At 36.8% G+C, this 18392-nt stretch overlaps 3 protein-coding genes and 1 pseudogene across 4 annotated transcripts; 2 read left to right on the top strand and 2 right to left on the bottom strand.

Annotated features, from left to right (window-relative positions):
• The first annotated feature begins 550 nt into the window (after positions 1–550).
• On the top strand, positions 551–4479 carry LOC132165838 (putative serine/threonine-protein kinase PBL26). The gene is made up of 5 exons (XM_059576520.2): positions 551–665; positions 1201–1409; positions 1528–1717; positions 2653–3035; positions 4096–4479. Exons 1-5 carry the CDS (start codon positions 551–553, stop codon positions 4477–4479), a joined length of 1281 nt encoding a protein of 426 aa, XP_059432503.2.
• A 1971-nt stretch (positions 4480–6450) lies between these two features.
• Positions 6451–7961, bottom strand: LOC132165528 (NAC transcription factor 29). Its single transcript, XM_088511926.1, has one exon. It carries the CDS (start codon positions 7716–7718, stop codon positions 6699–6701), a length of 1020 nt encoding a protein of 339 aa, XP_088368052.1. The 5' UTR covers positions 7719–7961; the 3' UTR covers positions 6451–6698.
• A 3113-nt stretch (positions 7962–11074) lies between these two features.
• Positions 11075–15027, top strand: LOC132166522 (putative vacuolar membrane protein YML018C). Of its 2 annotated transcripts, XM_088511925.1 has the most exons (4): positions 11075–11787; positions 11886–12303; positions 13758–14096; positions 14902–15027. In XM_088511925.1, exons 1-3 carry the CDS (start codon positions 11242–11244, stop codon positions 14075–14077), a joined length of 1284 nt encoding a protein of 427 aa, XP_088368051.1. In that variant the 5' UTR covers positions 11075–11241; the 3' UTR covers positions 14078–14096; positions 14902–15027. The 2 variants fall into 2 exon arrangements, with proteins under 2 accessions (XP_088368051.1, XP_088368050.1); XM_088511924.1 differs by lacking the exon at positions 14902–15027 and having other exon boundaries at positions 13758–14162.
• An 801-nt stretch (positions 15028–15828) lies between these two features.
• Positions 15829–17798, bottom strand: LOC132165839 (uncharacterized; annotated as a pseudogene).
• Between the last annotated feature and the right edge of the window lie 594 nt (positions 17799–18392).

Genomic DNA, 18392 nt, shown 5'->3' with positions numbered 1-18392 from the left:
AATTAATCTCTTTATAAAAACTTCAAAAATTAACCCTCCCTTCTTTCTCCTAAAGATCTCCATCTTTTGCGGGAACACCAAAGAAAACCAACCCATTTTTGTTGCTTGCTGACCTGCATACACCTCCCCCTCCACCATTTTCCTTTGCAGTTTTTTGAAGTTGTTGAGTCAAACACTTTCATGGCGGTTTTCACATTACGGTTCTGTTTGGGCATGCACTTTCAATCATGGAGTTTTGTTTTTTCAGGGTTACTTGGATGATCCCACATCTTCTTTTTCTTTTTTTAAGATATATGTTTACATATATATGTATATATATATATATATATATAGCATTTTAATTAGTTAAATGAATACTTTGTATGTATATACATTATCAAGTTTATAATTTTCGTATTCAAAAGTTTTTTTTGAACGTTTTGGAATTTGCTTCCTTTCATATGACTTTCTGGGAATCGTAGAAGTGGGAATCTGGGAAGGATTAAAGGGGTCATCAGAGAGACAAATTGCTAGGAGTTTCAGATTTTTCTGGATTTAATTTGCACAAGAAATGAATTGCTTCGTGTGTTTTCCATCCCATGGGAAGAAAGCTTCTGACAAGACAACTGGCCGGAGGAAAGGAGAGTTGTCAAGAGAAGTAGCCGTTGCACCAAAGCCAAAGCCTGGTAACTTTTCTTTTTTTATTTATTTATTTTATTTTAGCTAGTTAGTTTTCAAAAACATTGTACATGGGCTTGTCTAAATTATTTCTTTATTATATTAAAATAATTTTCTATTCGTTTTAATAATAGGGGGAAGAGAGAGAAAGGGAGAGACAGAAAGAAATGGATAAAGAAAGAGAGAAAAATAATTAAAAACTTATCCATTGAGTTACTAGTTAAGTAAGCACCTTAGATAAATGTAGATGAACTGAAAAATTCATTTGGTTTAGAGAACCGAATGGAGATGTGTTTTAGAAGCAACCTTGTTGATGATTTGTGACACTATAGGTTTTTTAATTCCCCAAGCATAGTATTTAAAGAAGAAATATATAGAGGCCAGCTAGCTAATTACTCTAGCAGTACATACAACAATACAATGTACCAAATATTTTTCTCAAAAAAAAAAAAAAAAAAATCAAGAAGAAAGATGTAATCAAAGTTGTGCCTAGCTAATTGCCATATTAATAAGAATGCTATGCTGGTTTTATATGTTGGACAGAAAATCAAAAGCCAAAGGTTGCACCAATTGGAACAACAAAAAATAATGAGGACAATAAAGAAAATGGGCACGGCAACAACAACATTGCTGCACAAACTTTCACATTCAGAGAATTGGCCACGGCAACAAAGAATTTCAGACAAGAATGTCTGGTGGGTGAGGGTGGATTTGGAAGAGTTTACAAGGGGAGACTGGAGAAGACTGGCCAGGTAATTAAAACCAAACACTTAAAGGTTAATTTGTTTGATGAATGATGATGATGTCTTGTCTTCCATCCTTCATATAGAACTTCAATTCTTCTAAAAGATTTTGATATTCATTCTGCAGGTTGTGGCAGTCAAGCAACTTGACAGGAATGGATTGCAGGGAAACAGAGAGTTTCTTGTTGAGGTTTTGATGTTGAGCCTCTTACACCATGGAAATCTTGTAAATCTGATTGGTTACTGTGCTGATGGAGAGCAGAGACTTTTGGTGTACGAGTACATGTCATTAGGATCTCTGGAGGATCATCTACTTGGTAATTATTTTTTTCTTTTTCTATAATGATATGGTTTATTTAGCCAAGAACATGTTTAAGACATCTAATAATGTTGGGGTTATCCCACATCAGTTGTGGAAGGGGCTGTTGGTCAGTTTATAAGTGTGAGGAAAAGTATCATCTCTTGAGCTAACTTTTGGGGTTGAGAGAGGCCTAAGACCACTCAACATTGGTATTAAAGCTCAGGTTTAACTAACAAGGCTCAACCTAACAGTTCACGGGAAAAACGGATTGTCTCTACTCCGATTTAGGGCCCGATGTGTGAGGGGGAAATTGTTGGGGTTATCTGGTCGTGAATGTGGCTGGTGATCAGTTTATAAGTGTAAGAGAAAGCTTCATCTCTTGAGCTAACTTTTAAGGTATAAATACCAAATAATTTGTTGTTTGGAAGAAATGTGATAATCAAATCAATCCATAATGTTTCAGATAGCATTTTAGCATACTACTGTCAAGACAACAGCAGACGCAAGTACAGGAATGAGTTGCCCTCAATGTTTTTTTCTTGTTTCTTTTTTCTTTTGGTTGTTGCTGTTAGGTTTTGTATTTGTGTTGGCAAATCGTAGTGTTAAAACATAGGTTATTTGGGTTATAATTGACATAGTATTTGGTTTAAGAATTGCGCTTTTATGAAGACTGGTTCGATCCACGCTGAGCGTGCAAGTCCCATGCAAAACCCAAAACTTTGCTTGACCATCAAGCGAGTCTAAACAAAAACTTCGCTCGACTCACACTTGACAGTTGCTCGAGCGAGTTTACGGGAGTTTTAATTATGAAATCTTATTAAATTCTCTTAGTTCATCAGAGCTGGAGTTCCTACTAACCATATATATGTACCCTGCATGCATGTGTGAAGATATTCATTAGAAAACTAAATAAGTAGATGAATTTATGATGAATTAAATTTTGATTTTCAGATCTACAACCAGGGCAAAAGCCATTAGATTGGTTCACAAGAATGAAAATAGCTTTAGATGCTGCAAAGGGTTTAGAATATTTGCATGATAAGGCCAATCCCCCTGTCATATATCGTGATTTGAAATCCTCCAACATCTTGCTGGACAAGGATTTCAATGCCAAGCTTTCTGATTTTGGATTAGCCAAGCTTGGACCTGTTGGGGACAGATCGTCAAGGGTGATGGGGACATATGGGTATTGTGCCCCCGAGTATCAAAGAATAGGCCAACTCACAGTGAAGTCAGATGTTTACAGTTTCGGAGTTGTTTTGTTGGAGTTGATCACCGGAAGAAAAACCATTGACACCACGAGGCGTAATGAGGAGCAAAATCTTGTCACTTGGGTAAGTGTCCTATTTCTATCTCTTCAATCTTTGTTAAATTTTGTTATCTAGTAAAATTACGGACAAAGTTTTTCTTCAAACAGGGTTGGAGGAGTTTCCTTCAATCTAGTCTATAAAAATGACACGTGTCATTTTTTTTTTAATAACATGTGAGATGCACATGAGTTTTTACTAAAATTTAATTTAACTTTATCCCTGCTATAAAAAAAAAACATGTTTATCTCACATGTTCAAGGGACACATGTCATTTTTATAAACTAAGTTGAAGAAAATTTCTCAAACCCAGTTTGGAATAAAATTTTGTACCAAACTTTTGGTTTGTCTTTTGTTTTTAGTTGTCGAAACAAAAACATTAACAAACAACTCAGAATACAAAATAGCTTTCAAATTTATGTTACATCATAACACTTTTTCAAACTAAAAAAAATAAAAAATACTCATCAAAGAGTATAATACTACTATTCACTTTCATTTCACACCGACATAACGTGTTTTAAATAACTTTATTTTTGTGTTTTAAGTGGCTAATTACATTAAAGCCACTCAAAATACTTCAAGTCAACGTATGTAAAATGGGTGTTAAGAATATCATTATTTAGGGGAAAAAAAAAAAAAAAAACCTTAAAACAAATATACCCAAATTTTTTTAAAACTCTCTTAATATTTTTCAACTATGACTTTACTTTTCACCTCTCATTTTTTTAATCATCAAAGAGTGAGCTACATAGGAGGGAGAGAGTAGTATAATAGTAATTAATAATTAAATTCAGAATTTTTTGAGAAATGCAATTTAATAAACTAATTTAATAAACTATTATACGATTGTTGTATAACTTGATGAAAAAAAAAAAAAAAATCATTGAATCAACAACTATAAAAAAAATTCAATGGGTGATTTTCAGTTTCTCTTCATCCGAGTATATGGGTACCATATAATAGTCTACAAAATAGCATGTATTAAACTAGAATTTTTCATAAACCGCAATTTAACACGTAAAAAGTAATTAAAATCTGCTGATTTTTATTTATTTATTTATTTTTTCTTTCTAAACCAAACCAGGCAGAACCAGTATTTAAGGATCCTCCAAGGTTCCCGGAACTAGCCGATCCACGTCTTGAGGGACATTTTCCAGTGAGAGCACTACAGCAAGCAGTAGCAGTAGCAGCCATGTGTCTCCAAGAGGAACCATCTGTTCGTCCCTTGATCACTGATGTTGTCAGTGCTCTAGGTGTTCTTGGAACCTGCTGTCCAGATGCAGGGGCCACATCTTTTGATAATCCTTCTCCTTCTCCACCGTCCGATCATATCATGATCAGTGCAAATGGGATTGTTCATGATGACGAAAGCCTAAGGGAACGACAACGAGCTGTGGCAGAAGCCATAGAATGGGGTTCAACTTCAAGGCATAATGCATCCCGGTGTGGAAGTACTTCTTCTGTGTAAAATACGTACATTTATCTCTACTCTAATTAATAGATTTCTTGGTACCAAGAAATTGAAGATGATTAATAGATTTCTTGGTACACTAATTAATAGATTTCTTCTGCAAGTGAGATGATTAAAATTGGAAACCAAGAAATTTATTTATTTAGGTTGTTTTATTTTGAAGATCGATGAACTGGGCATAGGAATTACAAGAGCATTGGGATCAAACATTTAATTCCTATAGGCTTAGGCAAGAACTTTGAGCCCAAGTGTTTGAATGGACAAATATAAAAGGGGATAAATACACTTAGCCCCTCAAATTTACACCCTTTTGATACTTAGGAACCGGGTTTAGATCTAAAATGTTTTCCGTCAAAAATGTTTTTTGATTACAAGGTTTCACAATTGTATGATAAAGATATGATATTTCTAATTTCTCATATATTAATATATATAAACAAGCTAACGAATCAAGTTGAGTTTATACAAGCGTTAACTAAATTGATATGTATTGGTCAATAATTGAGCTTACTTTTATGCCCACAGATGCTCATATATGTTGATCTTTTGGGAACACTGGACCAAGATAGGTACAAAACGAATGCTTATAAGTATTATTTATGGGGTCTGTTATGCTCAAACATAAATCCAGATGATTATTTTTTGGCTTTTCTCATATCCATGTCTCTTGCACTAAGCATATATATCTAGAAAATAAGGAGTTGCTTAGAAGCACTTCAGCAACAAAAGTTCAAATTATTTGAGATGAAAAATCCCTCACCAGTTCTTGGAGCCCTTGCCTGGAATCACAAATATACTCAAAGTAAGAACAAATTAGTACTATCGATATCCCAGGAATTGATTCATCAAGTTCTTCCCATGATTAAGACACAACCTCCAGTGCATAATACCAGTAAATTTCTTTTCAAGGGTAGTAATGATTGGGCAAAAGAATGGGAATGAAGGTAAATGCTAATGAACATAAAAATAAATTTAGTTAGTAATTGCAAAATGGCACACGAAAAGAACTGCACATACAAGCTGATATAACATTCAAGTTCATTAGACATCATGGAAAAAACGTCGTTCGATTAATGACCAAACTTTTATGGATAGAAACATCAAAGGAGACATGCTTTAATGGAATTACAAGCTTCTTTACTAGGCGTTTTTCCAATTCTGTTTTATTTGCATTTCAAGCAACAAGCATGTAGTAATTACTTCTTTGGAACCCAAAGGTAGCATAGGAAAACAATTCCAGACTAGTTCTGTTGGCAGCAAGCTCACATGATCAAATGGTCTGAATTGAGTAATTAAGCAAAATCAGAAACAGGGCCATTGAATGGTGTAACATCAGTTAAATCAAATGGCTTAGGGGAGGCGTAAAAGATTCCCAGTATGATGGCAGACTTCCTCCTAAGTGGTCATATACATAAATAAACATATACAAGGTATATATGTATACATACGTCCATCCATATGCATAAATATGTGCGTGCATGCATGCATGTAAATTACATTTCACTGACTTGCCCCAAGGTACCTACAGCTACAGTCATCATATCATACTATCCGAAAGCTAGAAAAGAAAGCTTTCTCTGTCATAAAGCTCAATGGCAGAGAAACCTAAAAAATATTACGTATTTTATTGTTTTACTAAGATGAAAAAGACGTATTTCAACAAACCTAAAGTTTTAGTAAAACTCAATTTAACGACAGTTCATTGTTTTCCCGGGTCCCAAGTGATTATCTATCTAAGATTAAAATCTTGGCTTCTTTTTATTCTTCCTGTCTACCATATTCTTTAGCAACATCTCCAGTTGTTTAGTATTTTACAGGTATTGCTTCTTGCTGGTCAGATCTAGCAGTGAGGGTTTCTACCCTTATTGTATTTTTATCTTTAATGAATATTATTTTCTCAGAAAAAATGGATCTTAAGTTCATTGGACCTGATCATTGAATGTTTAAATGAAGCACAATTCAATCAAGGATCAGAAAGTCCCCAACTCAAGAATTTTCCCATGTATTGACTGTTTAGAGAAGGCTTTGACAACACTTTACAAGAGAAGAGATATTTCGAGCAAAGTTGACAAAGTGGATATCCCATAACAAAAATAAGGAACAAGTACACCAATGTGCTACAAAAAAATTGAACAAACAAAAAAAAATTTACAATCTTTTCCTATCTTAACCGACACCAACAGTAAAACAGAGTTTTGGTTCTCTGTTTTGATCATTCACAAGGTGCTGGTGTCGTCTTTAACATGGTCCTTCAACACACGTGTTGAACAAGATGCAGCAGATAGGTTGTCCCGAACTAGGCAAGTACCAAACTCAGGATCCCAAGAATCCACCCATGCATCAAGCGGCAGATGTCCACCTACAGGGGAAGGAGGTGGCGGTGGCGGCAGATAACCGTATGAAGCATAAAACTCAGACGCAGAGTCATCACCTAGTTGACAGCTCATCAAGGTTTCCAAATATTCATATGAAACACTAAACTCAGAATCAGAGTTATCAATAGCTGTTAGGGTTTCCAAATCAGTCTTCTGCGTGTTAGACTCTTCCACAATATCCACTGAATTCTGTGATGGTGTAAATTCAGATTCAGGCGTTCCAAATTCAGATGGACATGCTGATGGAGTCCCAGTGGCTTGAGGCCCATCACATTTGACATCGCAGCGCATCTTCTTTCTCTGCTGGGATCCGTCCTCAAGTAGCAGCACTTCTTCTTCTTCATAGCATGGAGATGGAGTGTCAACAGCGATGATGGTGGGAGAAGACTGATCTTGAAAGCATCTTTTAACGCCAGCTCTTGATCCTGATTCTTTCTTTTGGATGGTGCACAGGACCCAGTCAGTCGTCCGTTCTCCCTCCCCAACTAATGAGAACTCGTGCATTATCCAATTGGATTTCTTCATGCACGAGCCCTCTTTCACCTTGAAAGAGAAGAGTTTCCTGGCCCCAATAACATCACCCTGAGCATCATAGATTTTATCGGAAGAATTCTCATGCCAAACACCGCCGCAACCCGCTGTTCGTGCCACTCGATTTTTGCTTAGATTTTTTAGCCTTGTAAAAACGTAAAGCTTCTCCTGATCACCACAGAATTGCCAGGGAGCCTTTTCACCATAAATATCAAACTCTCCGATGCCATCCCAACCCAGATCTTCTCCCCTTACCTTGTTCAACAAATAGAAGCCTACGAGCTCTTCATCGGTGGGTTCAAAACGAAATCCCACAGGCATCATCATCATTCACTCCCTCTTGAAAAAAAACAAGAACGAGAGACGACTTCACTGTGATTTTCACTCCCTCTTGACTCCCTGTGACTTTCACTCTCTGTTTCACTCCCTCTTGAAGCCATGGCCCTTATATAGAAGCAAATGCCACCGACTTAGGTCCACCGCCTTAGCTAAAGGCGGTGGACCAACGACTTGCCGTTGTTGAATTTAAATTTTGAACTGGACGACTTGCCGTATTCGGCTGTATTAACGGAACTGCAGCATTTTTTTGTTTTTTTGTTTTTTACAGCATAAAAAGGTCGTTTGATTTGGAAAACAAGACGCGCACCTTTGTCGCTTGTTACCACGCGCCATGATTTCTCGTCCTTTCTTTAACTTCATGGCTCCCATGCTGCAGCTCCTCCTCCGCATAGGGAAACACAGCTTTGAGTGTTGAAATCATCTCTCCTCCGCATCCATGATTTCTCGCCGTAGAGATTCAGTGGAGAAATTATCCAGCAAGTCGTCTGCATCATTTACGTTGTTGAGCTTCTCGAGCTCATCTATGACACCCCATGGCACTCCGAGCTTCGCTACAGCCTCCGACGTCAAACTCCGAATGATTCCCTCAAGTCTCAAGAGAACACCTTCTGCCATTTTTCGATGGGGGGAGAGGAGTGAAAAGAATGCTCTAGAAAGGGAAGAAGGAAGATGGTGATTGTTCTGACTAGGAAAGAGAAATTGGAGTATTAAAAAGGGGGAAATGCTGCATTTAAAAATTCATGTTTGGGTTATATAAATCCCAGGTGGCAAAGGGTTTATGGCCATTTTAATTTTTTATTGTTTAAAATATTTTAATTATAAAATCAAAATTAAAATGATAAATAAATATAAAAAAAAATTTAAAAATGAGAAAGGGGTAGTTTGGCCACCCATAAGGAGTGGCTGGCCACCCCCAGGGGCTATTCGAAGCCACCCCCAAGGCTCAATTGGGGTGGCCGGCCACTTCCTATGAGATGGCCAACCACCCATTTCTCTTTTTTTTTTTTTTTTTTAAATTGTTTATCATTTTAATTTTGATTTTAAAATTAAAAAATTTTAAACAATAAAAAAAATTAAAATGGCCGTATGGCCTTTGCCATCTATGATTTATATGGCCACAACAATAACTTTTTAATGCAATCAAGCATTTTTCTTAAAGTGGGACTCTTCTACCTTTCCCTCCCTCTTTATTTTATTTTATTATATTATTTTATTTCAAAAATATGATAAGCTACATTATATATGGAGTTAAATATAAGGGAAAATGTATAATAAATCTCTGAGTCAATCCCTCAAAATTTTAATATCTTTAAGTTTTTTTTTTCGAAAATTTAGTTCCTGGATCAATTGAAATGACAATAAAATTTCTTTCGTTAAAATTTTTTAACAGACGTTAGGGCAACTCAAAACGCACAGTTTGGCTCCATTAAAATATTAATTGTTTATTAAATTAACTTTAAAAAAAAAAAAAAAATTGAAGCGGCCACCCCTAGAGGGTTTGGGGTGGCCGCGAGCCACCCCATGGGTGGAAGGGTGGCCTACGGGCCACCCCATGGGTGGTTTGGGGTGGCTCACAGCCACCCCATGGGTGGAGGGGTGGCCAAACCCCCCCGGGATGGCTCGCGGCCACCCCATGGGGGGGTTTGGGGGTGGCCTTGGGGTGGCTCGAGCCACCCCATGCGTGGAGGGGTGGCCTGCTAGCCACCCCAAACCCCCCTGGGGTGGCTCGCGGCCACCCCATAAGGGTTGGGTGGTGGCTAGGGGTGGCGCGCTGCCACCCCTAGCCACCCTTGAATATTTTTTTTTTTTAGATTTAATCTTTTAAGTTAATTTAATAAAAAATTAATATTTTAATGGAGCAAAATTGTGAGTTTTGAATTCCCCTAACATTTGTTAAAAAATTTTAACGGTAGGAATTTTATTGTTATTTCAATTTATCCAGGGACTAAATTTTCGAGAAAAAAAAAAAAAACTTAAGGATATTAAAATTTTGAAAGGTTGACTCATGATTTATTATACATTTTTCCTAAATAGAACCACATTTTACTTACCATCTCTGGGCATAATAATCGACCGAGTAATGCTAGGTACGATTTTTTTATCTTCTTAAAGTTGATTGCCTTTCAAAATTATCTTTTTTTCTAGGTTAGTATTTCTCATTCTTTTTATTTTCCTTTTTCTCGGCACACTCGCATGAAATTCCTAGTGTAATGGATTTTTGTACTGTTTCTTTATATTCCTCCGTCTACAAGCAGTTCATAGTGTGAGCTCCCTATATGCAGTACCTTCGATCGTGATTTTGTGCCTAAAGCTGTGGCTGGAGGTCTTGCTCACCGAGACCAGCGTCTGGCTACACCTGCAGAACGTAATGTGGATGGGTGCTGGGGTTTTTTGTACCGTGAAGTCTCTAATATACATGAAGTGAGCTGATCAGGTCCAGGCATTGTGCACATGACGCCAAACGAACCAGCTGTCTAGAGAGCTCAATGGATAGGGTGGCTTATTGGAAGTGAAATCTCTTCAAAGATTCTTTCTTGAGAAGATTAAAAAATCGTGAGGGAATCGGGTTGTCAGGGATAGCTGGGCAGATTCATTAGATGTTGAAGGACAGAGCGCGGGGGGACGCCTGTTTCGTGCTTTGGGGATTTTCAGGGAAAAAAACACTGTAAAGCTATTTACAGAGCTCAATGGCTATGCAATGCATATGGTGGCTCTATGGAAATGAAATCTCTGCAGAGATTCTTTGTTGAGAAGATTAAAAAATCGTGAGGGAATCGGGCTGTCAGGGATAGCTGGGCAGATTCGTTTGACGTTGAAGGACGGAGCGCAGGGGAGACGCCTGTTTCGTGCTTTGGGGATTTTCAGGGAAAAAAACTCACAAGGTGTGAAGAGAAAGACAACGACAATATGGTCAAATTTCTCTCAATATTGAAGTTGAAAATTCTGTTTGCTGGTCAACCGGTCAAAAGGAGAACAGTTTCTGGGCACAACCCCGTTGCCTAACGAACTACGAAGATCAAAATCAACTGGACTGTCGGACCAGGAAGGCAGGAAGACATCCCTCCCCACCCCCCCCCCCCCCCCCCCCCCCCTCTCTCTAAAAACGAAAGCCAATGAACTTTCAAATTGAGTTCTCTTTTAAGTTTCATTGAACGTAATGTACTGTAATTTTCAATATATTGGGTTCCAGCATAAGATACGCGGTTTCTTGGGTTTGATTTGATTAATTTTGCACTGAGTTCCAAATACATATATGTTGCGATCTAGAATCCTGAGTTTGATGTTGCACGTAGATTCGTATTGCAAAAGTTTAGATTTTGCGTTCTGTTCCCTAATTTGTTTTTCTTGTTTTGAAGGTGTATTTGGTGTGAATTGTGACATGGGTACTATAAATTTTTATTCTGGGGGAGATTTTTCTATGTGGGTGTCTTAGAATTTGAGTTTTTGTGGATTGGTAAGTGAAAGTAATTTGGGATTCGAGGACAAGTTTGATTTGAAACCGGGATAGGAAAGAATGACAAGTCAAGTTTGGAGATGGGTTTTGGGTTTGATATACATAGTTGCTGTTGCTTCTATCTGGTTAGCTGCTAGCTTCGTGGTTCAGTCTGTTGTGGATGCGGGGGTTTCACCATTTCTCATCACCTACATTTGCAATTCATTGTTTGTGGTTTACATTCCCATGGTTGAAATTGGGCGCTTTTTGGAGGATAAGTATGGAGGTTTTTGGTTTTGGAAAAAGAAGACAAGTAGCATTTCGCAAGATTTGGGAGACTCGGTGCAGGTTGTTCTCCTTGAGAAGAGTGATTTAGATACAAAAGCTAGTGGTTCGACTCCATCAGTGCTTGTGGAAGAGGGACAAATTAGTGAGCATGGAGAAGGTATCGATTCCGTCAGTCCTTTGCCAGATCAGGATAAAGCCAATGGCAAGTTGAATAAACAAGTCGATGAAAAAGGGAGTTGGACGCGCACTAGAGTGGCAAAAGTTACCTTATTGATATGCCCATTTTGGTTTTTGGCACAATTCACATTTAATCTCTCTTTGAAGTATACTACAGTCACGGTAAGCATTTTTTAAGTTTATGTTGCACATGTCACATCTGATTTGTCCACATGTTTACCCAGTCTGATCTTATTGGTTCCTCTCCTTGTTGCTTGCAGTCAAATACCATCTTAAGCAGTGCATCCAGTCTTTTTACGTTTTTGGTCTCTCTAGCATTCTTGGGCGAGAATTTTACTTGGTTGAAGCTCGTTAGTGTTCTTCTTTGTATGGCTGGAACAATAATTGTCAGCTTAGGGGACTCTGAGGCAGGCTTAACTGCAGCTTCAAACCCCCTTCTTGGAGACATTCTTGCACTTGTCTCAGCAGCATTGTTTGCTGTGTATCTTACCCTTATTTGTAAGAAGCTACGTGATGATGATGGAACAAGTGGACATGTCAGTATGGCACAGTTTTTCGGATTTCTAGGGCTTTTCAACCTCTTCATTTTCCTTCCTGTTGCCCTTATTCTTAACTTCACCAAGCTGGAACCTTTGGATGTGCTTACCTGGGATCAGGCAGGTCTAATTGTTGGTAAAGGTTCGTATCTAAGTTTCATCATTTGTCTTAAAATGGTGTGCTTGTGTACGTAAATATGTGAAACCTTCATTTGTCCGTATCTTCCTGTATGTTCTAGAGGCATCAGAATATCTTTATCAGGCATATTCCGTCCATGTGGCATAGTATTTAATAAATACATAACTGCATGTGCACAAATATTCATGTCTGTTGCTATTTTTCCATTTTGACCATAATTCATATTTATCTCCGGCTACCGTGATTGTACCTTTTAATTTGTATTACATTTCTTAAAGGATGATATGGTAGGAGGAACTTTGTTATCAGAGTTATTAGGGAACTTGAATTTTTTTTGAGTATCATAAGGCTCCATATGATTCCATAATTTTAGTGAGTTCATGGCTGCAAGCTTTCTCTCAAGGAAATATGTTTCTCTATCTTTATGGATTTTCTGTTGAAAGCCAAAAGCAGAATCTAGAAAGGCCTAGGGATGTTGTTAGTTTAGGCCTTAGGGTAATTCTTACAGTTTTCAGTGTATCCTTCAATGCGATCTTATATCATAGCCATATGAACACCATTGCAACCATTCCCTGAATTGGCCCGTTAATGGATCTAGTGCCTCATATTCATATTTTAATTGTGAATGAGAAACTTTGGTTGAATCTTAATCTGAAATTAGAAACTTAAGATACTGTTGTTGCTGTTACCGGGGATTAGAAGCTTACTTTTCAAGAAAAGAAAACAATTCTCTACTGTGGCCATTTGTCCTGCATTCATTTCCCAACCTGGCTTTTGCCATCCTCTGTTAGCTGTTGTTATGTGAATCCTAAATTGGTTTCTTTTCTTAAGCTTTTGCTGGGGCTCTTTTTATACACTCAAGTCTTTTGTAGGATAGATTAGCAGAGTAAACTGTGTCTTGTCTTTCCCGATTTGCTATTGGCCATCAATTGTTAAACTTACTCCCGGGTCCTGATGTCAAGGTACCCATAAGTGCACCTTTTTCCTTTCAAGTAAACACCAATGATAAAGTTACATTGCTTTAATAACATCTAAGATTAGCTGTAACATGTGCTGCTAGTTTTGGTAGATGTTAGACTTGATGCATGATCATGGTATGCCTATCATATTAAGAAAGAGGAAAGGGTTTAAGAAACATCTCCTGTGTAAGTGAGCATCATTTAACATTAACATTGATGCTTTGCGTGACAAAAAATCTAGGATAAGAAATAGATGCATTTGGAGAACCTAGATCTTGTACCAATGAGTAGAAAGATTGTGGTATTCAACTGAGATACCAAATCTGTAGTCGCAGCATGATAAGACAACCAGAGGCCACGAATGATTATATACATAGTATATAACAAATAAATGCTATTCTTTATCAAGGGATGTGATTTTCAAATTTTATTGTTTGTAGTATTCAGAAATATATTCAATGGATACTCGATAACGTTGATTTTTTACGTCATGTTTAGGTCTGTTAGACAATGTGCTGAGTGATTATTTATGGACCAAGGCCGCTCTTCTGACAACAACCACAGTAGCAACAGCTGGTCTTACAATTCAGGTCCCAATAGCGGCTATAGTCGATTCAATAATGGGCACTGCCCCTCATCTCATGGATTACCTTGGAGCTCTGGCCGTCATGATTGGGTTTGCTGGCATCAACATTCCTTCTGATGCTTTTAGAAGATCAAAAGAATCCAGTATTGAGTTAGAAAATGGAAATTTCAGTTCATCTGCTGATCAAGATCACGTGTCATCAATCCGTCAAGCTGCAGCTACCATTTCATAGCACGTTGGTGCCTCTTCTGGTTAGTTTTTACACTACTGTAGATTCAAGGTAAACTTATGAGTCCAAATATATTCTATTGTACTAAATCACAGTATAAATGTAATTTTTTTTTTTTTGGTTATTTTTTTATTAGGATGAAATAAAGAATCATGAGCAGTATCAGGTAAAAAATTGTAGCATGCAGTGATATTCTTTAAAATTTAGTGTCATAGATAAGAACACCAATATTCTTTGGTTTTGGCATGCAAATGTACTTTGACTGTTGGCATGTACAATATGCTTTGGTAGTTTGTGATTAAGACAAAAATGCATGTAAGTTTCTAAACAGTTTATGTTATATACACGAGTGCATTAAAGTTCAATATACTGTCCAACCTAGAGATACCCTTCTCCATCATCAATGTGTTATAACTTGAATCTCAATGTCCACTGATAGACTATCTTGTGCCTATTGGCAGCTAAATCTGCTAAATCACCAATTGCCCTAAAATGTTAAGCCGATAGAAAATAATAAATTTAATCCAACTTCCATCACTTGAAATATGAATGGGAGGTGAGTGATAAAGATAAGGTTCGAACTCAACTTTTATTTGGATATCATGTTAAATCACTATCTTCATCTTGATCCAACAAGATCAACATGCATTTCAAAAGGGTAGTTGCCTTCATCTATAAATTCCCACATGCTGGTGATGGAAGTTGATATAAGATTTGAGCGTTGTGCTCATGTTGAGTGGGTGGATTATCTTGCGAATCAAACCAACGTGCTTGCCATGATAATGCTGCACTTTTAAGATTCACTCATCATATTATTTTGATGTCAGCTGCATTGCAGACGCCATGTTGCTCAGACCAAGATTAATCAAGCATAGTGATTTTCTGGCATTCTGAACAATGAATAGGTAATGATGTAATATGAAGAACTATTGAAGCGTGGAATGCAAAACAACTATAGGAAGATTGGGTATTGCCGTATTGCCAAGATGGTGGTAAGGCGTGAAGGATGTTCAAATGGCAGAAAGACCTATTAAGGACCTTTGATAAGTGTTTACTTGCAAAATGAGTTGCTCTCCTTAAGAACTTTTATAATATGTTTGATTCCCATGAAGAACGTTATTCAGGAAATTGTAATAATCAAAGCAAGGAATAAGATTCTTTCTTTTTCATTTCCACCATTTCAACTGAAACAAAAGATTTTGTTATGTTATATCAAACAGTATACATAATGCCATATCATTTAAAAATCTTAAATGATATGACATCATATACATCATTATTCTTATATGAAATCTAATTTGGAGTATGAAATAGATCCGGTGAAATTGAGAGAATCTTGATCCATCAAACACAATGATACTTTCCATTTCAAGTGGAATGATATATATAACCAAGCTATTTGATTCAACTCGAGAGTTTGTTTCCTATATATTTTTAATATGATGATGACAACGACAACGACGATAATAATGTTAGATATTAGGTTTGTGTAATGATATATAGTTGCATAGAAGAACAAGTCTAAACAACTCAAAACGTTTGATAGTTAGGCATTATACAATAAATCACGACATCTTCAAGCTTTCCCGCAAAGTTGAATATTTGAGGGCAACTCTGAATTCCAACACCGGGTCACAGAAAGAACAAGTCAAATTATAAAAATGTCAATAACACGAGGGGTCATTTTTAGACCCATGCTTTCGATAAATGACGGTATAAACAACTATCAGAAAAGAATATATTTTCCCATGATTCTAACTCTGCGGCATTGCGGCACTCGTGTTCCCATATCTTTGCATAACTCTTCTTTGTTGCAAGCGCCGCAGCCTCGCTTGCACGCAATGTCCCCATCGCCATTATTGCGACGAATTCTTTGCCTATCTCCTCCTGCACCTTGCTCCGGGCATTCCCAAGAGGCTCACCTGTAGGTTTGACAGCAGGTGGCACTGCTTTTTCCATTGTCTTTGGCTCCTCAGCCTTGGTTGGTTGCTCTTCAGATTTTGCTTTGTTATCAGGATTTGTGGTGGTCACAGTTTGCGGAGGCTGGGCTGCTGGAGGCCTAAATTGTGGAACTTGTAGGAAAGCACCAGCCCTCAGTGTGGTCTCCAGATTCTGTATCATGGGCACTGCAACACAAATTCAGATAAGTGAGGACATCAAACAACACTTTCCCACAAATTGACCACTGACACAATAACTCTATCGATCAAACAAGCCTATAATTTGAAATCTATTCAGGTCTCAGAATATCCTCCTTCCCTCAATTCCCAAGTTCACAGGAGGAAGGCAAAAGGTAAATATGTTTTTAATACTGCACCAAACATAAACTAATAGCAAAAGATATTTCATCCCAACAAAAAAGAAAAACCTGCTATAAGCTTGGTTGAAATTATTAACATAGAAAGAAACAAAACCCACCACCTATGTTACTTGGGATTCAAAAAAAAAAAAAAATTGAGAATCAATGTACTGTCAAAATCTCACGGGAAGAGAGAACTTACATATAACAGCACCCATTGGATTACTCATAACTTCGTTAGGGAGATGCATAATGTACTATTTCTGTCTCGTCAATCTTTGTTAAATTTTGTTATCTAGTAAAATTACGGACAAAGTTTTCCTCCAAACTAAGTTCGAAAAATTTCATTCAACTTAATCTATAAAAATAACGTGTTCCTTGAACATGTGAGATGCACATGTTGTTTTAATAGCATGGACAAAGTTAGAATACATTTTAGTAAAAACTTATGTGCATTTCACATGTTATTAAAAAAAAAAATGACGCATGTTACTTTTATAGACTAGGTTGAAGGAAATTCTTCCAACCCAATTTAGAGGAAAACTTTGTCCTAAAATTACCAAACTTTTAGTTTGTCTTTTGTTTTCGGTTGTCCAAACAAAAGCGTTAATAAACAACTCAAAATACAAAATAGCTTTCAAATTTATGTTACATCATAACACTTTTTCAAACTAAAAATAAAAAATAAAACTCATCAAAGAATATAATACTACTATTCACTTTCATTTCACACTAACATGACGTGTTTTAAATAACTTTTTTTTTGTGTTTTAAGTGGCTAATTACATGAAAAGCCACTCAAAATACTTCAAGTCAACATGTGTAAAATGAGTGTTAAGAATATCATTATTCGGGAAAAAAGAAAAAAAAAAAAAAAAAAAAAGGATACCTTAAAACAAATATACCCAAATTTTTTTAAAACGCTCTTAATATTTTTCAACTACGACTTTACTTTTCACCTCTCATTTTTTTAATCATCAAGGAGTGAGCTACATAGGAGGGAGAGTAGTATAATAGTAATTAATAAATAAAGTCAGAATTTTTTGAGAAATGCAATTTAATACACTATTATACGATTGTTATATAACTTGATAAATCAACAAAAAAAAATCATTCATTGAATCAGCACTTACAGAAAAAATTTAATGGGTGATTTTCAATTTCTCTTCGTCCTAGTGTATGGGTACCGTATAATAGTCTATAAAATAGCATGTATTAATTAGAATTTTTCAAAAACCGCGATTTAACACGTAAAAAGTAATTAAAATTTCCTGATTTTTATTTTTATTTTTTTTTCTCTCTGAAACCAAACCAGGCAGAACCAGTATTTAAGGATCCTCCAAGGTTCCCGGAACTAGCCGATCCACGGCTTGAGGGACACTTTCCAGTGAGAGCACTACAGCAAGCAGTAGCAGTAGCAGCCATGTGTCTCCAAGAGGAACCATCTGTTCGTCCCTTAATCACTAATGTTGTCAGTGCTCTGGGTGTTCTTGGAACCTGCTGTCCAGATGCAGGGGCCACATCTTTTGATAATCCTTCTCCTTCTCCACCGTCCGATCATATCATGATCAGTGCAAATGGGATTATTCATGATGACGAAAGCCTGAGGGAACGACAACGAGCTGTGGCAGAAGCCATAGAATGGGGTTCAACTTCAAGGCATAATGCATCCCGGTGTGGAAGTACTTCTTCTGTGTAAAATACGTACATTTATCTCTACTCTAATTAATAGATTTCTTGGTACCAAGAAATTGAAGATGATTAATAGATTTCTTGGTACACTAATTAATAGATTTCTTCTGCAAGTGAGATGATTAAAATTGGAAACCAAGAAATTTATTTATTTAGGTTGTTTTATTTTGAAGATCGATGAACTGGGCATAGGAATTACAAGAGCATTGGGATCAAACATTTAATTCCTATAGGCTTAGGCAAGAACTTTGAGCCCAAGTGTTTGAATGGACAAATATAAAAGGGGATAAATACACTTGGCCCCTCAAATTTACACCCTTTTGATAC

This window comes from Corylus avellana, chromosome 11, assembly GCF_965113065.1.
Source record: "Corylus avellana chromosome 11, dhCorAvel1.hap1.2, whole genome shotgun sequence".
NCBI lineage: Eukaryota > Viridiplantae > Streptophyta > Magnoliopsida > Fagales > Betulaceae > Corylus > Corylus avellana.
This window is presented reverse-complemented; position numbering and strand designations above follow the sequence as displayed.